The sequence below is a fragment of the Cyprinus carpio genome, chromosome A4 (genome assembly GCF_018340385.1).
Source record: "Cyprinus carpio isolate SPL01 chromosome A4, ASM1834038v1, whole genome shotgun sequence".
In the NCBI taxonomy this organism is placed as follows: domain Eukaryota; kingdom Metazoa; phylum Chordata; class Actinopteri; order Cypriniformes; family Cyprinidae; genus Cyprinus; species Cyprinus carpio.
Window position 1 is genome coordinate 14,636,664 of NC_056575.1, and position 17,737 is coordinate 14,654,400.

At 37.6% G+C, this 17,737-nt stretch overlaps 3 protein-coding genes across 3 annotated transcripts; 2 read left to right on the forward strand and 1 right to left on the reverse strand.

The window, feature by feature from the left end:
• Window positions 1-352: 352 nt before the first annotated feature.
• myf6 (myogenic factor 6) lies at window positions 353-2,328 on the forward strand. The gene is made up of 3 exons (XM_019074759.2): window positions 353-886; window positions 1,048-1,141; window positions 1,657-2,328. Exons 1-3 carry the CDS (start codon window positions 377-379, stop codon window positions 1,770-1,772), a joined length of 720 nt encoding a protein of 239 aa, XP_018930304.1. The 5' UTR covers window positions 353-376; the 3' UTR covers window positions 1,773-2,328.
• A 4,468-nt stretch (window positions 2,329-6,796) lies between these two features.
• Window positions 6,797-9,861, forward strand: myf5 (myogenic factor 5). The gene is made up of 3 exons (XM_019085094.2): window positions 6,797-7,379; window positions 8,873-8,948; window positions 9,053-9,861. Exons 1-3 carry the CDS (start codon window positions 6,927-6,929, stop codon window positions 9,244-9,246), a joined length of 723 nt encoding a protein of 240 aa, XP_018940639.2. The 5' UTR covers window positions 6,797-6,926; the 3' UTR covers window positions 9,247-9,861.
• An 895-nt stretch (window positions 9,862-10,756) lies between these two features.
• LOC109072011 (MAP kinase phosphatase with leucine-rich repeats protein 1-like) lies at window positions 10,757-16,130 on the reverse strand. Its single transcript, XM_042742413.1, has 7 exons — window positions 15,379-16,130; window positions 14,695-15,066; window positions 14,176-14,539; window positions 13,848-14,080; window positions 13,292-13,739; window positions 12,894-13,162; window positions 10,757-12,780 (listed from the first exon to the last, which is right to left on the reverse strand). Exons 1-7 carry the CDS (start codon window positions 15,500-15,502, stop codon window positions 12,560-12,562), a joined length of 2,031 nt encoding a protein of 676 aa, XP_042598347.1. The 5' UTR covers window positions 15,503-16,130; the 3' UTR covers window positions 10,757-12,559.
• Between the last annotated feature and the right edge of the window lie 1,607 nt (window positions 16,131-17,737).

The window sequence follows — 17,737 nt, forward strand, 5'->3', positions numbered from 1 at the left end:
GTTTGACTCAACTCTTTTGTATTTGCAGACTTATAGACCATTGTCCCTATATGACAACTAGCACCGGTGTCTCCTAGCCATGTCTAGGTAGTATACAGTATGTATATGATGTATGATGATATATGATGTATAAACGACCTGTAGGTATTATAATAAGTAACATGATGTACATTGTGTAACATCTCTTTAATCTAAAGTGTCCCCTTTATTTTTCACTCTGACTCCGGTGGTCCTGAAGGCCTATTGAAATGAGTCTGAAGGCCTGCAACAGCTAAGCGCTGGATAGAATTTCACAGTCTATATTTAAGTGTCCTGACTTGTGTCACAGGGCTATTTAAATGCCAACAGTCCTACTGTCAAAACAGCCTACATCAACATGATGGACCTGTTTGAGACCAACACTTATTTTTTCAATGATTTGCGTTATCTCGAGGCGGACCATGGGACCTTGGATATGCCTGGAGTGTCCCCACTCTATGAGGGGAACGACAGCCCTCTGTCCCCGGGACAGGATCCGGTCCCGTCTGAGACAGGGTGCGAGAGCAGCGGGGAGGAACACGTCCTCGCGCCGCCAGGGCTTCAGCCTCACTGCGATGGGCAGTGTCTTATGTGGGCTTGTAAGATCTGTAAAAGAAAATCCGCGCCGACCGACCGGCGAAAGGCAGCCACTCTGAGAGAAAGAAGGCGGCTTAAAAAGATCAACGAAGCGTTTGACGCGTTAAAGAAAAAGACGGTGCCCAATCCGAACCAGAGGCTGCCCAAAGTGGAGATTTTACGCAGCGCAATAAACTACATCGAGAAACTGCAGGACCTGTTGCATACGCTAGATGAGCAAGAACATAACTCTGAAAGTGAGCCTTACACGTACAACGTGAAAGAAAACCATGTAAGAACATAACCGAAACAAACAACCGATCCATGCGCTCTGACAGCAGCTGGATCCACGTGGTGACACATGTCTTACTGCAACTCATGATTATTGATTTTATGTGCTAAAAATTAAATTAAGAGCAGTATTAATGCTTTCCATCATGATTGCCTGTTCAGGTGGCTCCCAATGAGTATCACTGGAAAAAGACCTGCCAGAACTGGCAGGGGATTCCAGATCATTCCAACTCCCAGATGGCCGGTCACCGAGAAGGTTGGTACAGAGAAACAAAAAGACGCATTAGGGTCTAGTTGCTTACTGTTAATGTTTCATGCGTTGGAGATGTGCGTTATTCAGTTGCCGCTGCGCGTAGTTGCCTGTGTGCTTTAACTTGAGCGTAATGTGCCTTACAGAGACAAAACGCAGCTACTACACTATGATCTGCCCAGTGACAACTTAGTGTTGTCTATGATTGCAGTGTCTATGATTTCGAAAACTATGCTTTCTCATTTCCAGTTTTGGTGGAAAGGCAGAATTGTCTGTGCATAGTTATATTTGTGTATTTCTTTTTGCATACTGGACTTTTCGTAAGTGTCTGCGCGTAATTCTCTGTGCGCCAATTTGCGTAGCTACATAATTCATTGTGTGTAACTGTCATTTGTGTATCCAGTAAATCTCGCTGCGTAAACTTTGTTGCGTAGCCTAAGTGTCTGTGCACAATTGCCCGTATTTCCCCGCGTGTGTTTCTTGATGCGAACTTATCTGTGCGTGCTGTGCATGTGTTCCAGAAGCCGCACTGGAGTCTTCATCGTCCAGCAGCCTTCGTCACCTCTCCTCGATTGTTGACAGCATTTCCACTGAAGAGACGAAAGCTCGCTGTCCCGACCAGATCTCAGAAAAGTGAACCTCGAGCACCCACCTCACATTTCCTACGTATATTTATTTCCATGAGCTAGTGTGAATGTTCTGAATGTAATAGGCAACACTTTGCAATAACGTTTGTAAAGAAGTCATTAACAATTATGCTTAAATAATGCATAACAGATCATGTTCAATTTTAACATATTAATATAAATGAAAATATGTTCATAACAACATTTCTATATATTCATAGAATTTCTTGGCTTTCTGACTGTAACTATGTGATCTGTTGAGCATTGTATAATTAAATGATGTGTTTATTACATTGCAAATATTATTATGAAGTGTTCCAATGTAATATTTAGATTGTTTTTCTTCTTTCATAAATGACCATTCAGTGTAGTTGTTGCAGGTAATTCCAGCTTAATTTCAGGGTCATTAATATCAGCAAAATGATTCCTGTCAATTTATGTAGTCTTCCTAAAATGTACATATTTTGTAATATATTGCTGTTACTTAAATTATTTTATAAATTAACAAGAAAAAATAGAGCACTTGATCACTACTAGATATCTTTTCAACATTAAACATGAATAATATCAAAGATGCACTCTGTGTTTTTATTTACTTTTTATTTTATTTTTATACAATTTATTTTTACATTTTAATTGTCATTTATTTGCTTTACAATTTTTATTTTCAGGTATTGATATACCTGCATCTTGTGATGTCAGAATTAACCCGCCTATTGTGTTATAAAATTGAATAATGGCATTAAATAATGAAGACATTCAGCCTTGTTAAGGTTTAAATTAATTTAGCATCTATGTAAAATCATCATACTCATTCGGTTGAATCTATTTTGAGATGTAACATTAACTTAAAGGTCCCAAGCTGAAGGTAACAGGCATGTATGGCTCGCAAGGATGGCCAGCCACCAAATGTCCTCATTAAACCTATTGAATTAAGGCCCTCTGTATTCCACCACCAGCCTTGACCAGTCAAGCCAGCAGCTCTCCCAGATTTACGAGTATTAACAGAGTGTAAAGTATGACTGGCCCTGAAATAGACCTGGCCTTGCCTGTTAGTTCCAGCTGGCAGGGCAGGACTCAGGATTGGCTGCAATGTAACCTGCCGTATCTGTCTCCTGATCACAAGTAGACAGTTGATCAGGGGAAAATATTGCAAAGCAACATGGCAGCTATCATAATGTTTCAGCCTGTGAGGGTTTTCCCCTTGAATGAAGCATTGGGTTGCATCGCATTTAGCGGTCAGATTTAATTTGTGAGTGTGAATGCATGTGAGCTTGGCAATTATCCATTGGTACAGCTGATTTGGTGGTGTTCCAAAGCTCCTCTACAGCATTTCCATCTTGCACAGCGTGCTGTCTGTCAGTACCGGCTCTCTGATCTTTCCATTTAACACACTACCACCTTTGACCTCATCACAGACACAAGTTAACTTATGTACTCAAACTCTCAAATGACTCGGAATGACCAGTGACCTGCACAGCACACATCTTGGAAACAAGGCTGTAAGGGGGGAATTCATATTCCATTAAAGATTAAAGATAAAATATGCAATTTTATTATGTTAGTATTTTTAATAAAATGGGATTATAGATGTAAAAACATAAAAACTAGAGCCTATTGGCCTGAAGTGTGATTGTTCATTTGATATGTAATGTGATTGGTGGATGCAATTCAATTTGAATTTCCTATTAGTTAATTGTAAATTTGAATTTGTAATGTTTGTATTTAATGTGAGTCTTTTTGCACTTGCAATCATTTAGCCCTGATGAAGGCATGTGTGCCGAAAAGCATTGGCTAAATAAACAGTATTATTTTTTTTCTGTTCCACTTTCTGATTATTTTGACTTCTCTATTTCACAACTGCTGCTGGTACTCAGACTCAGAATTAAAATGAAATATTAAATATGTAATATAAAAAGCGCTGAAAACAGCTAAAAAAAATGTTAAAAATGTATGATTTCTAAATGTTTTTGAAAGAAGAAGAAAACAAAGCTAAATACTGTGTTTTGGCGACTACACACTTTGAGTAGTTGTCTGATAAATTATATGGTATTAAGAGCAGGACACTTCAAAGAGATTCATAGATCTTCTCTTAGTGAGCCAGACTGTAACCAGATATCTCTGTCTACAGTGTTGTTTTAATAGAATCTCAGATGTAGAGATGGTGCGATTTTTTGTTGTTGTTGAGAGTTTAGCTCAGATAGTGGCCATCTATCTATCTATCTATCTATCTATCTTTCTATCTATCTATCTATCTATCTATCTATCTATCTATCTATCTATTTACGTTTGCATCCTACAAAGCAAAATCTTCATGATTATTTTAAAATATACAGGTTTGGTTTAAGCGATTAAGTCTGGAGTAAAACAGAGGGAAATGCTAGTAAGATACACAACTAAAGCTAAACTATTGGATTAAAGATGAAGTAAAAAGAATAAGAAGAAAAAAAGAAGAGATTTACTGACATTCCTTTGAATGTCCAGTTATGGAGCCAGTCTAATGTCCCACATCACTGGAGCTGAGGAAACACTTCTTCTAGCTGCCAGACAAATGCTGTTGCCAATCACACCATCTGACCATGTGATCAAATATGATACTGTTATTGCTGGTGGAAAAAGTGCAGCCAATGGTTGCTGGTCTTGGCAGGCAAAAGAAAGATGGAGAAAAAAACAAGAGGGTGGATGAAAAACGTCTTTTCATTGTTTTTCTTTAGATTCTTTTTTTTTAAGATTTCATATAGGCTACTCATATCAATGGTAAAAATTAAAATGTGCAATAATAAAAAATAAAAAAATAAAACGAAGGGGAATTTGACTTGCATATACTCCTAACAAACACTTGTAAAAGGAAACAAACGACTGTTAATAAACAGTAATGCTCACCCTCTGCCCTACACTTAACTCAGTCCCTGACCCTTGACAAGAGCCCTCAGAAAAGTTCCCTGAGACATTGCAATGTTCCCAAATCTCGGAGCTGGTTTGTGCGCTCACCCAGTCGTCTCAGGGACCCTTCCCTGTTCACCATATGCTTACGTAATCTGAGTTGGACTCAGTTATCGACTGCTGTCAGGTTTTCTCGTTGTCCATGTTGTTAACAGTCAATTGTCTTTGATCTGAACGACAGCTAAGCAGGATTATCCCTGGTCAATGTCTTCTTCAGCTGTTCACAATACAAACTACACCGGCTATTCGTGTTTTCTTAGGTGTGCGCGGTTCCCAGACACTAAAGAGGCCAAACGTTTTAGCACGGTGCAAGAAATATCCGCATTGTGTCTTTATTAGCTGTCAACACTGATGACTCTAGTAATGTCCTCTATACAGCAAAAGATTAAGACACTTGATCAGTGTTATGGTTATAAACGATATGTTGTTTTATCGCGTAACTGCGTTTACTCACCATTTGTAACTGCTATATTCATGTAATTGAGTGATTAAATTGAAAATGTTATCCAACAGGTTGCTATAAACATACTCAAATTTCAAGTATCCTCAAAAATACAGTATGTATCTACTGAAATGCTAAGTAATACAGTTTGTAGTAGGCGTGTGTTCATGGAAACGATCATGGCCTTGATCAACCTCTAAAAGAATTGGTATAAATTCTAATGGTGTGGATTTCTGATTGTGTGTGCAGTGTAAAAAAAAAATTCCGTAAGATTTACGGTAAAAAAAACCGGCAGCTGTGGTTGCCAGAATTTTACCATAAAAAATACGGTAGAAACATTTTAGGTTTTACTTAAATTCATGTGTGTTACCATCATGGGACAAAACAGATAAAAGAAAAAACTAAGAAGAAACATGGCTATTTAAACCAAAAAACATCAAATTTGAAATGTAACGCAGGGAATTCTGGGAATGTCATTTTACAGTTATTCACTGTAAATTATACAGTCTTTTTCACTTCCAAAAACGGTAGACTTCCATAAAATTACATTTAATGTCCAATACAGTTTTTCAGCGTATATAGTAGGGGAATTTACCATAAACCATTTAACAGATTTTTAATGTAGCATTTTTACAGTCTTTTACCATTAAATTTACAGTCATTTTTTACGGTGTGATGGTAATGACATTTTTTCAGTTTTTGAAGAAAAAGCTGCAGTTAGAAGTAAGTTATTTGCAGTTATTGTTAATTTCACACACGCACACACACACACACACACACACACACACACACACACACACACACACACACACACACACGCTTAAATACCAAGAGAATTGATGATAATTATGTAATTATTATTTCAGTGCTTGTTACAATTTCTTTAATTGCTTTTTACAATTTCTTTCAAATTCTTATTCACAAAGTGGCACAGTAGCAGAGAGCTTGCCACAAAGTTGCTAATGAGCTACTTAAAAAATGAATGAGCTTTAACTTAACTAACATGGACACGCTGCTTCTGACACCTTCATCCAGTCCGGATCTTGAGATGTGTATCTGCGTGAGTGTGTGCCTCTGAAATGCTACACCAGCCCTTACAGCTGGGCCGCATCTGCAACGCTGCTCTTTCCTCAAGCGTAAAATTAGCCAGCAAACACTTAAACATGGAGACATTCTTGACCGCTTTGTTTTGAGATAATAGAAGTTACATTTATTAGTTTGGTTCAACTTTTGAATGAATTTTTACTAAAATGAAACTCATCTCTCCAACTTTCAGGGGGCCCATGCATATATATATATGTGGATCTTAACTATATATGCAATCAATTTTTATACTTTTAAAGACTTTTAATAATCAATACAAATTCATGGACAAGTTAGAAGACAAAATGTGAATGGCTACAGCTAAAAAAAAAGAGGTTACAATTAAAGTACAAAAACCCTGAAGTAAAGTAAGATCTAATGTAGACAATAAAGCAAGAGTTTCTTCACATGAATGTTTATTGATGATAATTCTCTCTTGTAATGACCGTTACACTGTTGAACTGAGTGAGAAACCACCCCTCCACACAGATGTGGGAAACTCAGTAGGGGTGTTGGGTTTGGGATCTGGTGAGGAAGGGGGGTCTCTAAGCCCTGCCTTGGCCAATAGGGCATGGTCATTAGGGCTGACCAGTGTGGGCCCCGGCATATAAGAAGGGCCGTATGGCACCAGAGAAACCATATCACTCAGAGGTCGCCCCCTTACCGATCTCCTAAATCTAGACAAATCTAACCAATCATGGATGTATTCTCTACATCCCAGATCTTCTACGACAGCACCTGCGCCTCGTCGCCTGAAGCTTTGGAGTTCGGCCCTGGAGGGGAACTGGTGGGGTCTGAAGAAGACGAGCACGTCAGGGCCCCTGGGGCCCCACACCAGCCCGGTCACTGTCTGCAATGGGCCTGCAAAGCTTGTAAACGCAAATCCAGCACAGTGGACCGCCGGAGAGCTGCCACTATGAGGGAGCGCCGCAGGCTGAAGAAGGTGAACCATGCGTTTGAGGCACTACGCCGCTGCACCTCGGCGAACCCCAGTCAGCGTCTTCCCAAGGTGGAGATCCTGAGGAACGCCATCCAGTACATCGAAAGCCTTCAGGATCTCCTCAGGGAACAAGTGGAGAACTACTACAGCCTGCCAATGGAAAGCAGCTCTGAGCCCGCCAGCCCCTCCTCAAGCTGCTCTGAAAGCATGGTAAATATTACTCTCTTACTCTTCAAGTCATACTTTGGGGTTTTGATGGATTGACATTCTTTCTGAATGTCTGTCAAAACTGAAATACTCCCGCTTCCTTGCTTAGAGGGAGTTTTCTAAAGATCAGGGCCCAAATGCACAGAAAATCCTTTTGAATGTTAATTTTTTGAGATTTCCATCTTTTTATGTATCTAGACAAGTACTGTGTCTTTGTCTGTTTTAGTCTTCATGTTTTATCTCAATAGCACACAGAGATTCTATCCGTCAAATGGAGTCAGGAATGCTTCAGTCTCAGCATGACAACAATAAATTGCTGCCCACATCTGTCTCTTTTTATATGCTAAGATATAAGCTTACTGCTTTTTATCAGAGAACTTCTACAGTAAATGTGGCACATTGCAACATATAGTATTGATTTTTAGCTAAACAACATCTTTGTTGTGTCTGTTTCAATGCTCAGTCGACCTCCAATATGCTATATGTTAAAGACACCCAAATTGTCACTGTTTCCTATGGGCTTGCATCTCAATACATGTTTGCTAATGACACTAAGATGCATTTTGCTAGCACTGTAGTATTTATGTTTATATTATTTACATATTCTTTGATTTGGACCTTACAGTTTAGAAAAAGCTGCATAGTTTTGCTAATTTAGCTTGGTGCTAATCATTTGGCTAATTATTTGTCGACCAGGAAGGTCTTCTAGACTCTGTTGTTCTGAATTAGCTATGATGCAAATAGTAATTGAGATGTTACCAATTAATCACATTTTTAGGTTGACTTACAAAACAACTTTTATGTAACCAGGAAAAAGAAAGTCACACTGGGATTAAGATCTCTACTGCAAGAGTGACATTGACCATTTGTTGACAAGGACAAGCCTTCCAGATGTAAATGTTCTGAGTGAGCTAGTTTGTAAACTTTTAATCAGGTAGAAATTTACTTAGATTAAAATGTCTTTTACAAGTGTGACCTGGCCAAGAAGGCTGCTGAATTCAAACAACAATACAAACAATGTGAGATGTTGGTTCACAAAACATTTCTGACAAAATTTCAGTACAGGGTTTAAGAATGGAGGGTATAGTGATGCCTTTCCCACTGGACTCTTTATAGCCTAACAAAGCCTCAGTAAATCCATCCAACAGAGACTGGCAGGAAAGTGACGGCCGTACTGCATTCCTGACTGACTGCATGAGCTGCGCTGCTGCCAGGATTTTCTGCAGATTTACTCAGAGAAAGTGTCATCTTGCACAAACTGGTGTGGCTTCCACTGACTCAATCAATTCGCCATGCCTGAAGCCCAACATAGCGTGGGAGACCCTCGCAAAGTAACCAGCTTGTGAAAGAAAGAGATACAGTGAAGTTCACAGACTATGCAGTGATGCTCCAGTGATGCACAAGTTGTTGTAGAGGAAGAGAACCAATCCATGTCACATATATGTTCACTGCTTTATAATTATGCATGCTGATGGAACTTTTTGTGTTCACTTTAGATTGACTGCAACAGTCCTGTATGGCCTCAGATGAATCCAAACTTTGGGAATAACTACAATTTTGAAGCACAAAATGGTAAGAAATAAGATCCTTATAATTTCGTTTTTAAATGTGGAAGTCTTTGTGTTACATATTGTTTGTCACTAATTATGTCATTTCCTGTTTCTTCATTAATCCAGCTAGCGCAGTGGACAGAACTCCAGGAGCGTCCAGTTTGCAGTGTTTGTCCAGCATCGTGGACAGGCTGTCCTCTGTAGATACGGGAGTTGCAGTGGGAATGAGGAACATGGTTGCTCTCTCTCCGACTGGAAGTGACTCCCAGTGCAGTTCTCCAGACAGTCCCACCAACAGACCAGTCTACCACGTCCTGTGAGAGGGAGCGAGACACTCCAGTCTGGTTATCTGCTTCCACAGAACGCTCTGCAGAATCCTGTCATTTACATTGCATGTTCATTTATGAATTATTTTGGATAATTTGATAATGCATTCAGATAACAATAAGAATGTAGTAATTGCAAACCTCCATTCAGCGCAAAGACAAAGATTTGCCTCAAAATCATGGTTAAATGCAAAACAAATCTTTACAATCTGTGTGGGCCTGGTTATAATTTGGTTTATGTGCTCATGCTTTATGTGGTCATGGCTTAAAAAAGCCATACTATCCATAAAAAATACGTCAATAGACAGCGGATCTTTTTACCATTTTGACTGACTGTACGGCTGACCTACGTTGAAACTGGTTTTATTTATCAATAATAATCGCTAAATGCTGTTTTAAATATTAGCCTACTCAATGTTATCCATGACCGACCATTCTCTGTGTTGTAAATAAGATTGTACATAATTTAAATGACTGTTATTGTATTCATGTAATGTTGTTTCTGTCATATTTAATGAACATTCTTGCATAAAATTACTTTTTTTTCACAATAATAAATTTCACAAAAATTGTATTTAATAATACCATTTGTCACTATTTGACTTGGAATGAAGAATAAAATCCTTTTGAAATGCGTCTATCAGTAAATATTGACTGCAGCTCGGTCCCGATTATACGCCATTTGTCAGCTGCTAGAAAATCATGGGTGTGAGAGGAGGACAGTTGATAGTGTGATGAGTTGAATGTTGAAAAAGCGAGAGAAAGAGAGGAAATGAGCTCTGTGTGCCTGTTTGCTTAATGTAACAAATGTAACACATCATTCACACCTTCTTAATACCATTGTCATGAACAAATGGCCACATGCTGACACTTCAAGGTGCTGTGTGTGTGTGTGTGTGTGTGTGTGTGTGTGTGTGTATGTGTGTGTGTGTGTGGGTAAGAGAGAGAGAGAGAGAAAGAGTCTTTGCACAAAAGAACGAGTTGCATTAGTTTAGTTTCATTTGAAGCCCACAATATTGGAAGAGGTAATATGTTACATCAGATGGTTTGTCTATGCAAACTATGTATTATTTTCGTCATGTCAATATGTATTTATGGGCCCATCATTTACAGTATGATCAAAGGTAGAACTTAATCAAATTTGAACTGATTAAAATAGATTAATTAAAATATAATTACTCAGAGACCGAAATTCATTAAACTTACATAATAAAAAATAATAAATAAAAGTGTTATAATGTGAATCCTTGTATTTTATCTGAAAATACTATTACTATTCAATAAAAACATCAGACTCAGACTTCAGTTGTGGCATAAGATTATATGTAAATGAACTGTAAAATATGGAAATATAACTTTTCAGATTTTTAAATCTGTGAAAAGTAAAACAAAATAAAACTAGTAAAATACAACAGTTTTATTTTTGTTCATGTTAGTGAATCAAATAGAGAAACACTTAACCTTGAAGTAAAAACAACAACAACAACAACAACAACAACCTAGAAGAACCCTCATGAAAGTAGTTACTTTCACATTAGAAAAGGTGCCTATTCAGACTCAGAGCCAAATTTTCTCTTGTAAAGAGATTCAATAATGCATTAGAGGATCCTTCACCGAGAGTCTTTCAAACACTTTAAGTACAGTACATTCAATTTCAGTACACAACCCTGTCGCCCACCTGGCTATAACTCCAAATGCATTGCAGGAAATATCCATTGCTAAAGCTACTATAATCCATTAAATGACTCATATATTGAATTTATTATTTAGCCTTTAAAATATTTGAACCTTCCATGGATTGAATAGCATAGTATGCTCTGACTGCACTTTAAAGCTTTTCACGTAGGCCATAAAAGGGGACCTTTTCTACTTTTTTTTTTATTTATTTTTTTATTTACTTCTTTGAACATTTCTTAGTTTGCATTTAAATGTTAAAGTCATTTTATGTATTGGCACATATCTTAATGTCGTGACAAAAAATATACTGAACATTACACTTTGTTTCCCTAGGAAAAAGATATAGTTTACTGAACCCACGTTGACCTTTTTGACAATAATGCACTAGTTACCTTTGGCCACCAGAGTGCAGTACTTTCTCAGATGCATTTACAAAACTGTATCACTGCTGTGACTCTGGTAGCCAAAGACCTCCTACGCGCTGTCAGCTTTCAGTATCTCACGCTTTGGTAAACAAAACGCTGTACTAAATAACGTTTGTAGGGAAGAACATTTTTTAAAGTAATATTTCCTTTTATCAATATATTACTGTCAACAGGTTATCTGAAGCAGCAACTCTTCATCTGCACTTGTTTTACAAATATATTTTGTGGTAGCACTCTCGTCTTTTTCTAGAAGAGAAAAAAAAAGTAATTGTGCAATTAATACAATAAGGGAAAAAAAAAAAACATTTACTTTTATTATGTATACAAAACTGCTGTTCCAATAAGATCAGTTCCAGACTGTCAATCTGTGCATTAGTGGTGGAGATTTTCAGTGCCGCTGCACTGTCCACTGTTGCCAACTAATTTTCAGGGAAAGTTGCTAAAGGAAGGTTGTTTTGTTGCTAAAAGTTGCTAAATGACATTGTGATGTCATTGCGTGATGACGTCATTACATAATCACGACACAAAATTGTCACTACATCAAATCTCAGTAAAAAATATATTTTTACATTACATTTGTTCGTAAAATAATATAAATGCATAATATAATGTTAAAATAAATAACTATTTTTATATACAATATTGAATTATTGAATACTTACACATTTTTGAATGATTACAAGTTTTTTTATTAGCTAGTAAACTAGTAAGACTACACATTCTGAACTAGTTTTAACCAGTGTATTAGTAGTCAGTATGCTACACTCTAAGAAAAGAATTCACAGGTTTTTAGCACTTATCAAAAGTTGCTAAAAGAAGCCAAATAAAATGTAAAAATAGCTAAATTTGTTGCTAGGGTAGTCTGAAAAGTTGCTAAATTTAGCAACAAAATTGCTAAATTGCCAACACTGGATTGAGAAAAATCCATACAATAAAAGTGAGTCTTAAGAAGAGATTTAAGAGGATACCATGCTTACCTGCCTAAGATCCCTAGGCAGGGAGTTCCACAGCTTAGGGGTACAAACAGCAAAAGCGCAGTCACCTTTAGTGACAAGTCAAGATTTTGGAACCAGAAATGGGCCCTACAGACGATCTCAAAATGACATTTGAATACAATTTAGACAAAAAAAAATATTTTGACCAAATGGATTGATTTTACATATTTGTAAGTTAAATATTTGTTTTTATTTTGCTTTATTTGTTTTTTATCTGTGCTCTTTTTTCAACTGTAGTATTCTGCGACTTTTGAGGTTTGAATTGAGGATTGTCAGTTGCTTCAAGAAGCCTATGTTGGGCCTGATGCTTCTCCCCTCTGTGACATGGTCAATGGCATCCTCCACCATCATGTCATGGTGAATCATCAGGTATGCCAGAACAAGTGTGGCAGAGCGACTGAGACCCTTTTTGCAGTGCACCAACACCTTATCTGTGGAAATAAAAATAGAAAGACACTCAAAACAAAGTAATTCCTAGACTTATCACTGTAGGACACTTGATAAATGACAAGCAAATAAATGGTGTGTGTGCATCAGCTCTTACTCTCTGGGTTACTCAGGGCCTGGTGGATGAACTGTGCAGCTGGGAAGAAGTACTCGCTGATGTTAAACGAGCATTTGTCTACTGCAGGCACATCATAATAATTGAGGCTCCTGCCTTGGTAATATGTCACTCCTGTATTGACCTTTCCTTTTAGGCTTTTCTTGCTTGGAATTTCAAACAAGACCTTCAAGCTCTTCTCCACAGCCGCGGCATTCAGGATGTGGGTAATACCCATCCCTTTCAGTTTGGCTCGGTTTCTTGCTGTCTCTCTGCACAAGGGGATACACAATGTAAAATTATAAAACAACTCTGACAGTGAGAGAAATATGACTGCTGTTTGATTCCTGTTCATACTGTATTAAATGTCATATGTGGCAGTCAATGTGTTGTAGACTTACTCATTTCCAATGAAGATATTGGGCCAGACCTCAGTGACAGGTGTGCAGCCCAATGTATATTCATCCAGGCGATCCTGAAGTTGAATGACGCTTTGTGAGACATGACTTTCTAACACTGAAAGTTCTTTGGTCACCTGAGCTTCTGGTATAGGTATGCCTGGACCTGGCTCACACAATGGTTCTGGAACAGGTTGTGCAACTGGGTACTCTTCGTTTTTTGTTTCTTCTTTGTTGATCTGTTTTCTTAGCTGTAGTTTCCGCTGTGTTACGAGGTTTGAATTGAGGGTTATCAGCTGCTTCAAGAAGTCCCTGTTTGGCCTGATCCATCTCTTGTCTATGACGTGGTCAATGGCATCCTCCAACAACATTTCATGGTGGATCATCAGGTATGCCAGAAAAAATGTGGCAGAGCGGCTGACGCCATCCATGCAGTGCACTAACAACTTATCTGAGAAAAAAAGAAAAGAAAGACATTCAAAACAAATTCATCCATACACAGTTTGTCACTGTAGGATAAATGATGGATGATAAATTGTGTATGTGTGTCAGCTCTTACTTCCTGTGTTACTCAGGGCCTTGTGGATGAATTCCGAAGCTGGGAATAAGTCATTGCTGACGTCAAACCTGTGTTCAACCATTACAAGCACATCGCAGTAAGTGATGTTCATTTCTTGGTAATATTCCGCCTTTGTATCAATCTTTCCTTGTAGATATTCCTTGTATGCCGCAGTGTTCAGGATATGAGTAATACCCATCTCCTTCAGTTTGACTCGGTCCATTGCTGTCTCTCTGCACAAGAACACAACATCCTAGATTAGTCTTTCATTAAGTAGGATTTACAGTGAAGAATTAAAAAACAATATGAAAGAAGTGTGTTGACGTACTCATTTCCAATGAAGACACTGGGCCACACCTCAGTGACAGGTGTCCATTGCACTCTACATTTGCACATGCGACGCTCCAGTTGGAAAATGTTTAGAGGGAAATTGTTATGTAACATTGACAGCTCTGTTGTCACTTGAGTTTCTGTTTTCACTTGAGGTTCAGGACCATTTGGACCTGCGACACACAACTGTTCTTCATTGACCAGATCCACTTCAGCTTCTGCTTCAGGATCTGGGACACACGATGGCTCTGGATCAGGCTGTGCTGGGATCCCAATAGGCTCCACTCTGTTTTTCTGGAAGGATTTTTTCACAGCCTTCCATCTTCTTTGGAAGAATGCACAGATTTTGCTGCTCTTCCTCACTTATTTTCAGATAAAAGAAGAAAAGCAAATAATAAGCTATTAGAAACACCTCTAACAACAGATGAAACACATATATATACTACACATATTCCAAATTCCACATTTTTGTTTGCATCTCACTGTAATGTATTTCAAATGGTCTGTTGACATTCACCTGTTGGGCTTGCCTTCTCATTTGTTGCAGGAGAAATATTCATGCCACCCTGATCATTTCCATTCTCTGAGATGGTGCTGCTGATGTCAGCCTTCAGGTGCACATCTCTCTTTTGTGTGGACTCTGTTGTCACTTGAGTTTTTTGAGTTTCTGTTGTCACTTGCGTTTTAAGACCACTTGGGCCTGCAACACACAATTGCTCTGCATCAACAAGATCCACTTGAAGTTTTGGTTGAGGACCTGGTACACATGATGGCTCTGGAACAGGCTGTGCTGAGATCCCAGTAGGCTCCACGCTGTTTTTCTGAAAGGGTTTTTTCACAGTCTTCCATGTTCTTCGGAAGAATGCAGAGGTTTTGTTGCTCTTCCTCACTTTAGTATTTTCCGATAAAAGAAGAAAAACAAATAATAAGCTATTAGAAACACCTCTAACCACAGATTAAACATGAATAATTAGTCTAACATGTAAGATTCTGCTAATGTTGTGCTGTCTGAATACATATTGAGTACATGCAGTTGTTATTAGTGGATAATACACACATATATATATATATATATATATATATATATATATATATATATATATATATATATATATATATATATATATACACACACATACACATATATAAACTACACATATTCCACAGTTTACCACATTTCAAATGGTATGTTGACATTCACCTGTTGGGCTTGCCTTCTCATTGGTTGCAGGAGAAATATTCATGCCACCCTGATCATTTCCATTCTCTGAGATGGTGCTGCTGATGTCAGCCTTCAGGTGCACATCTCTCATTTGTGTGGACATGATGTCTGATGTACTATCAGATATTATCAGATGTACAGTTGTCAAACTTTTTCTGATACACACTGACAACAGACAGTGTGTATAAACTGTTTTTCTAAACACTGAATATAGCTGAATATAACACTGAACACTAGCTGTATAGTCTGGCGTCTGTACACACTATTCGTAGACTTTCGCTTAGACTCGCGGATTTGTTCTTTGCTCTATGACTCCTCGCCTCAGCTCGGATTATCACTGAACCTAGAAAATGAAGATGGTGCGAGTGCTCGGCTCCTTTTAAGCAGTCTGTTTTATGACGTAAGAGCTCTGCACCTTTTAAGCAGTCTGTTCTATGACGTAATCAAACGGCTAGTCTCGTTGTAGTTCCACAGTTGCCATAGAAACGGAATGTTTACTACAAACAGCGGGGACACCGATTGCGCGAATGATCTGTCAGTGGTTGATTTCAAACACATTACCGCTTTACTTGGTTTACACATATTTCTAAGAAAATACATTTTACGCTAAATAACGTTATATTTTAAACGTTAATTATGTTTATAGCCGTTGTTTACTTTCTGGCTTCTCCCGCTGTTGTAGACTTTCATGTAAGCCAAACAAAGCATTTACTTACAAAAAGTAAACATGCATTAATTCATCTCACACACTCAAAAAAAAAAAAAAAAAAAAAAAAAAAAATCAGATTTAGTTTTCCTCAAAATAAATAAAAACAATTAAAAGAAACTGAGAATATGACTCAAAGCTGCAATAATAAAATATGTTAAATAATACAAATATCCTTTATGTATTTAACCCCATTTTATTAACCAATTTGCTGCTGACCTTCAATGATCCAATTCAACCAAACTAATAAGCAAAAATTACACAAGATAAACTAACATTACTTCTTTTTATTGCTGAAGAGTGTTGAACTTTCTTCTTCTGCGTTCTGCTGTACAGACGTCAATTTACATTTCCTTCAGCCTGAGGCTTTTGGTGTGAAAGGGCTTTTACATTTTCTAAAGATATTACTTTTTATATATTAAAAGCAAACAAGCAAGCCCAGCCCAGATTTAAAAAGCAACTAAGTAACATAATTAGTTACTTTTTAGGATATTTTTACTTTTTAATATTGTAATGCAAGTCAGTTTAGTCGGCACAAGATGGTGGTGTTCCTTCTTTTAATAGGTTAAATTACAAGAAAATACAGCAGGGTTTGTTAACTCTGCTTATAGAAATTGAAGAGCAAAGAATTTGCATCGGGTGTGTTTTGCGTTTTTAATTTTTTTAAATAATTTATGAAGCCACTTTAATCTCTATTGCATAAAAACTTATTGTTCTATTGCAATCCTGTCTATCAATTTCAACTTAAAAAATTACCGTCAACAACAGACGTTGCATTGATCCATCCATTGATTCTGTCATGTTTCTCATTGACACGCCCCCAACTCGGAAACTCGGAGCTTAAAGAAAATTCAGTTTCCCACTCGTAATTACGACTTTGTGGTGGCGTTCATGTGCGTTTAACTCGTAAATACAATGTATCCGATATGACTTGAACGCACCATACGTTCGCTGTGCGTTTCCCAGAAAATAATTGCACACCTCAGAATGTTCGTCAGCCAATCAGATTCAAGCATTTAATGGCCCCTATAGTATAATCCTTTTTTAGACATTTGTCTGCCAATTTGAATGTCAAGTGTCAATTTTTGGTATGAATAAATCAGGACATTTGTGTAAAAATTAGAATTTGACAAACAATAATAAAAACAGGCGGAGAGACTAGTAATATGAATGTGATTTAAAGGACAATTAATATTCTGATCCCTTCTCCCCTTGAGGAAGACCATGTTGTCTTCAACAGCGACATTTGCCGCTCCTTTGACTGACTCTGTCATGCTGACTGGATTGTAAACTGGTTTTGACTCAGCGCAAATCCTTGCCAAAAGCTATATCTAATGAAATATTTTAGAGCAAAACACAGCTTTATTATTAAAATTGTGTACATTTCCTTGACTTATATAGGCCTATAAATCACATTTTTTAAAATTCATTGAGATTTGCAGGTGATGAGGCAGTTTAAACATGAAGGATTTAATGTGGTTTTAATTATTCATGTTCTAGTTCAACACTGAGATAAAAACAAAAGCTGCTGTTGCACGTTTTAGATGTATCTGATTTAAAATTCACCAGAGCTACAGTTCTGAGTGCAAATCCACTTTGATTTAAGTAAATCAATGTGCCGCCGCGGACGTA

Excerpts from the sequence above, each read along its gene's own strand:
- myf5 (XM_019085094.2), top strand. The coding sequence starts at position 6,927 with ATGGATGTATTCTCTACATCCCAGATCTTCTACGACAGCACCTGCGCC. Across the intron at positions 7,380-8,872 it reads CAAGCTGCTCTGAAAGCATG|ATTGACTGCAACAGTCCTGT; the intron begins GTAAATATTACT and ends TGTTCACTTTAG. Across the intron at positions 8,949-9,052 it reads CAATTTTGAAGCACAAAATG|CTAGCGCAGTGGACAGAACT; the intron begins GTAAGAAATAAG and ends TCATTAATCCAG.
- myf6 (XM_019074759.2), top strand. The coding sequence starts at position 377 with ATGATGGACCTGTTTGAGACCAACACTTATTTTTTCAATGATTTGCGT. Across the intron at positions 887-1,047 it reads ACAACGTGAAAGAAAACCAT|GTGGCTCCCAATGAGTATCA; the intron begins GTAAGAACATAA and ends TTGCCTGTTCAG. Across the intron at positions 1,142-1,656 it reads GATGGCCGGTCACCGAGAAG|AAGCCGCACTGGAGTCTTCA; the intron begins GTTGGTACAGAG and ends CATGTGTTCCAG.
- LOC109072011 (XM_042742413.1), bottom strand. The coding sequence starts at position 15,502 with ATGTCCACACAAATGAGAGATGTGCACCTGAAGGCTGACATCAGCAGC. Across the intron at positions 15,067-15,378 it reads TGAGAAGGCAAGCCCAACAG|TGAGGAAGAGCAACAAAACC; the intron begins GTGAATGTCAAC and ends AAAATACTAAAG. Across the intron at positions 14,540-14,694 it reads TGAGAAGGCAAGCCCAACAG|TGAGGAAGAGCAGCAAAATC; the intron begins GTGAATGTCAAC and ends TCTGAAAATAAG.